Raw genomic sequence first — 4,759 nt, forward strand, 5'->3', positions numbered from 1 at the left:
AAAAAAAAAAGAGAGACACGAAAAAGAAGAAGATAAGGTGTCAATTAATTTGGCGGTGTTGAAACAATAAATAGGTAGGTAGGTGACAAATGCAAACCCTAGCTACTTGTCTATTTGTCCCCAGAGGCCATCGATGAAGCAATTATTTTCTTGAGATTCTTTCTATCGAAATAAAATCATGAAACTGAGAAAGAGTAGAGAAAATATTAGATAAACGAAGCACAATCGAACAAAACGACGCCGTTGGTATGTGTCTGTTAAGGGACTGTTGAAGTCTCCCGAAGTCTCAAGTCAACAAAAGGTAAAACTTTTTAGGGGTCCTCAATAATAGACGGTTATGAATGTGACACGTGTCTGAAGCACGTCATTTTAATATGATAAAATATTATTCTTTTTGCTATTCTATTTTTTCTCATAATCTTTGTTTCTTTCTTCATTAGTCCACTAATTATTTTTAATAAAACGTTCTCTCTGATTCATTGGGTTACGACATGTGCAAAATATTACTGTGGAATTTAGTTGATTAGGATAGTTCAAATATATATGTATCTTCATATTGTCATGACTCATATTGTCATGACTCATGAGATTTGCAAATTAAATCGGACTTTCACTATTATTGTTTTTATTCAATTTCAATCAGATAACATTTTTAATTAATAGTTGATTGGTAGATCTTTTTTTTTTAATTATTTAAACTTTAATGGCTACTATTAACCATTGAGAATTATGAAGCATTACTCAATCACATATATATGTATATATGCATTCACAATCAATTTAATGTTTTATCATGAACGTAATAACGTCATTTACTCCATCTCGCTAACTCCCCAGCATCTATTCATGAAACTGGACAGGAACATTCAGAACATAACGGCCAAATCAGACCGCCAATTGTTAGAAGATTTTATGCGCATTTGAGTATTATTAATTTGATCTTGAAGTTGATGTTGGTTTTATATATATTTGACTATTTGTACAAAGAAAACTCATTGATCTCGGTTTAAATTTAGGGTTTGAGTTATAGTTACAAAAGCTCTTAAATATGAATATGGATTTGAATTTTTTTGATTTTATTGAATGAAGTTTCGAAAATGAAAATTATTGATCAGAAGGGATTAAAACTTAGTGAACATTAGGATTGAAGCAATAAAAGTGTCAAAAGGACAATAAAGCCAAATGGTTAGGGATTAGACAGGTTGAAATGTTGGGGAGCATAAAAGCCAATAATTTGGTAATTTTCAGAGGACCCCCCTCTTATTGCGGCCACTTAATTCTATTAAAAAATTTCTAATAAATTCACACACATGCCTCTGGAATTTTTATCTTTAAAAGTTATGTGTATGCAGAAGAAACTTTTTAAAGAAATACGAAGCTTTAAAAGCTGAATCGCAGATTTGAAAAGTAAAACAAAAGGTACATGAATTGGTTAACATGACAACGAAATCGTCATAAATCTAATATTGTAAAAAAAATATTGATTTTTAAGGTATAACTTATAGTTCAAAATTTACATGTTATGTCTGCGTGCCATACTACAAATTTATCCCCTTGTATATCAGTTTATCACACTGATGATTATAGAGACATTAATTATTTCTATAAGAAGTAGGTTTATAAAACTGAATATCTACGTAATCAATCACACTGCTATAGTTTTAGATTTTTATTTTATTTTTTTAAAATAAATCCTAGAAAAAGGGTGTACAATTGTGGAGTCACATGTGCAAACTGCAGTGCAATTATCCATATAATGAGAGTTCATAGTAAAAATTATACAGAGAACCAAAGACAAGTATCTTCTGATAATTGGTTAAACCCTACAAATCTTATTAGATATTGAACGTAAACCTCAAAATTCAAATAGAAGGACCTCGATCTATTATTGTCTCTAAGTGAGACAAAACCTTACATTGATATACATATATATATATGAATAATACACACATCAATGCACACATGTATTCAAATAATTTGATAGAGATGAATGAAAACTGAGCGAGACACATGTTACAAAACACACATACATACAAAATCTCATACAAAAAGATCTGTATATCTATCTATCTAATATACATCTCTCTCTCTCTCTCTCGCCCACACACATTCAAGAAGAATATAAAGGGTTATTAAGTCATGGGACCATATCGTCTCTGTAGCTTACATTCGACCCTTTTCGTGGACTACACGATCTGTCTCTCTCTCTCACTCTCTCTCTTTCTCTAAAAATAAAAGCTTCAATCTTTTCTCTCTCTTTTTTTTTTTTTGGAATTAAAAGGTTATAAACCTTTACCCTTTTTTTTTTTCTTCTCTCCCTTCACTATCGATTGCTGAAAATATAAATCTGAAAGAATGGATCAAGATCAGCATCCTCAGTACGGTATACCGGAGCTCCGGCAGCTCATGAAAGGCGGAGGGAGGACGACGACGACATCACCGTCTACTTCTTCTCATTTTCCTTCTGATTTCTTCGGCTTCAACCTCGCTCCGGCGCTGCCGCAACAACCGCACCGTCTTCACCAGTTCACTACCGATCAAGAGATGGGTTTCTTGCCACGTGGCATACATGGACTGGGTGGTGGAAGTTCCTCGACGGCTGGAAACAACAACAGTAACTTGAACGCGAGTACTAGTGGTGGTGGTGGTGGAGTTGGGTTTAGTGGGTTTCTAGACGGTGGAGGTTTCGGCGGCGGAGTAGGAGGAGACGGCGGAGGAACTGGAAGGTGGCCTAGACAAGAAACCCTAACTCTGTTGGAGATTAGATCTCGTCTTGATCATAAATTCAAAGAAGCTAATCAAAAAGGACCTCTCTGGGATGAAGTTTCTAGGTTTGCTTCACTTATCTTTTCTCGATTTTACCCTAATTTCTCTCTCTCTCTCTCCTCATTCTTCGTCTTTATTTTTATTTTATTTTTGGTAACTTTTTCTTAAACATACTTTAATTATGCATACATATTTCTCAAAAAATGTTTCCTAGTTTAATAGTTGATCAATTACAAGAAATTAATTTCCAATTGAGGAAATTAATAACATTTGCTACTTATGAACACTAAACAGTTTCAATCTTCTTTATATATAAATTAAAAATAAGAAAAGATTTGACCTTATATATTTTGTGTTGGTGTTGTGGGTTTTCTTTCGGATTTGAAAAGATTTGACCTTTCATACGCTTTCTTGTTAAATATTAAGACATTTCAAGTGAAAATCCCGAAGAGAAATTTAATCTTTTTTTTTTTTAATTATTCTTGCATTAATAACAAGAAAGAATGTGACCTCAACACTTCCCTTGGGTTCCTCAATTTCAACTTACTTTTCAGCTGATCAATATATCTATATATATATATATATACGTATATACATTCCCACGTATACTACACAGACACACATATTGATGTGTAACTATAGAGTGGTCAGTTTCAAACAATTTCTTTAGGAGTTGTTTTGTTTTGGTCAAGAGAATGACCAGACCTTCGCAGTTTCAGTTAAGACACTATCAGGTGCTTTAAAAACCCAAAAGGGTAAAACATAAACAAGAGTAAAACAAAAAGATTTATTATCTTCTTTGACTTTGATTTTAGATTTCTTCTTTTTGAGTTTTTTTACTGATAACTTCTGATTCATCTTTCTTAGCTTCTGAAGATATGTACCCTCCTCTTTTGTGTAACTGAGCATAGAAACATGTTCTTGTGGTAAACTATTAGTTCACTAGTCTTGGTCCGAAAGTTAACAAGTGTATGTTAAAAGAAGACAAACTTTATGTGTCACTATCTATAATCTAATATATTCATGAAAATGAATATATGAATATCTTATGAATAGTCAATGATTCTTGCTAGTTTCAAGATTAGGGCACTGCTCCGAATTCAATCAAACATGAGCTAATTCTTTTTCTCATTCGTATTTTTTAATATATAAATAGGATTATGTCCGAGGAACATGGATACCAGAGGAGTGGAAAGAAGTGCAGAGAGAAGTTTGAGAATCTTTACAAATACTATAGGAAGACTAAAGAAGGCAAAGCCGGAAGACAAGACGGCAAACATTACAGATTTTTCCGGCAGCTTGAAGCGCTCTACGGCGATTCCAACAACTTGGTTTCTTGTCCCAATCATAACACGCAGTTCATGAGCAGTGCTATTCATGGTTTCCACACGCAAAACCCTATGAACGTTACTACAACAACGTCCAACATTCATAACGTTGACAGTGTTCATGGATTTCATCAAAGCCTTAGTCTTTCTAACAACTACAACTCCTCCGAGCTGGAGCTGATGACTTCTTCGTCGGAAGGGAATGATTCTAGTAGTCGAAGGAAAACGAGGAGTTGGAAAGGGAAGATCAAGGAGTTCATTGATGCGAACATGAAAAAGTTGATAGAGAGGCAAGATGTTTGGCTTGAAAAGTTGACAAAGGTTATTGAAGACAAAGAGGAACAACGGATGATGAAAGAAGAGGAATGGAGGAAGACTGAAGCTGCACGGATTGATAAAGAGCATTTGTTTTGGGCTAAAGAGAGGGCGCGAATGGAAGCTAGGGATGTAGCAGTTATTGAGGCGTTGCAATACTTGACAGGAAAGCCATTGGTAAAGCCGCTATGTTCGTCCCCGGAAGAGAGGATTAATGGTAATAATGAGATCCGAAACAATAGTGAGAATCAGAATGAGAATGGAAGCGATCAAACAATGACTAACAATGTTACTGTTAAAGGAAGTGGTAGCTGCTGGGATGAGCAAGAGATTATAAAGCTTATGGAGAT

The 4,759-nt window shown here is 34.2% G+C and overlaps 1 protein-coding gene across 1 annotated transcript in view; it reads left to right on the forward strand.

The window, feature by feature from the left end:
- LOC104768551 (trihelix transcription factor PTL-like) overlaps positions 2,146 to 4,759 on the forward strand; it is a 4,277-nt gene continuing 1,663 nt past the window's right edge. Inside the window, exons 1-2 of the mRNA XM_010492556.2 lie at positions 2,146 to 2,831; positions 3,923 to 4,556. Coding sequence (XP_010490858.1) covers positions 2,356 to 2,831; positions 3,923 to 4,556 — 1,110 coding nt within the window. The 5' untranslated portion in view covers positions 2,146 to 2,355. The remainder of the gene's footprint in view (positions 2,832 to 3,922; positions 4,557 to 4,759) is intronic.

Source organism: Camelina sativa, chromosome 20, assembly GCF_000633955.1.
Source record: "Camelina sativa cultivar DH55 chromosome 20, Cs, whole genome shotgun sequence".
Classification (NCBI taxonomy): Eukaryota; Viridiplantae; Streptophyta; class Magnoliopsida; order Brassicales; family Brassicaceae; genus Camelina; species Camelina sativa.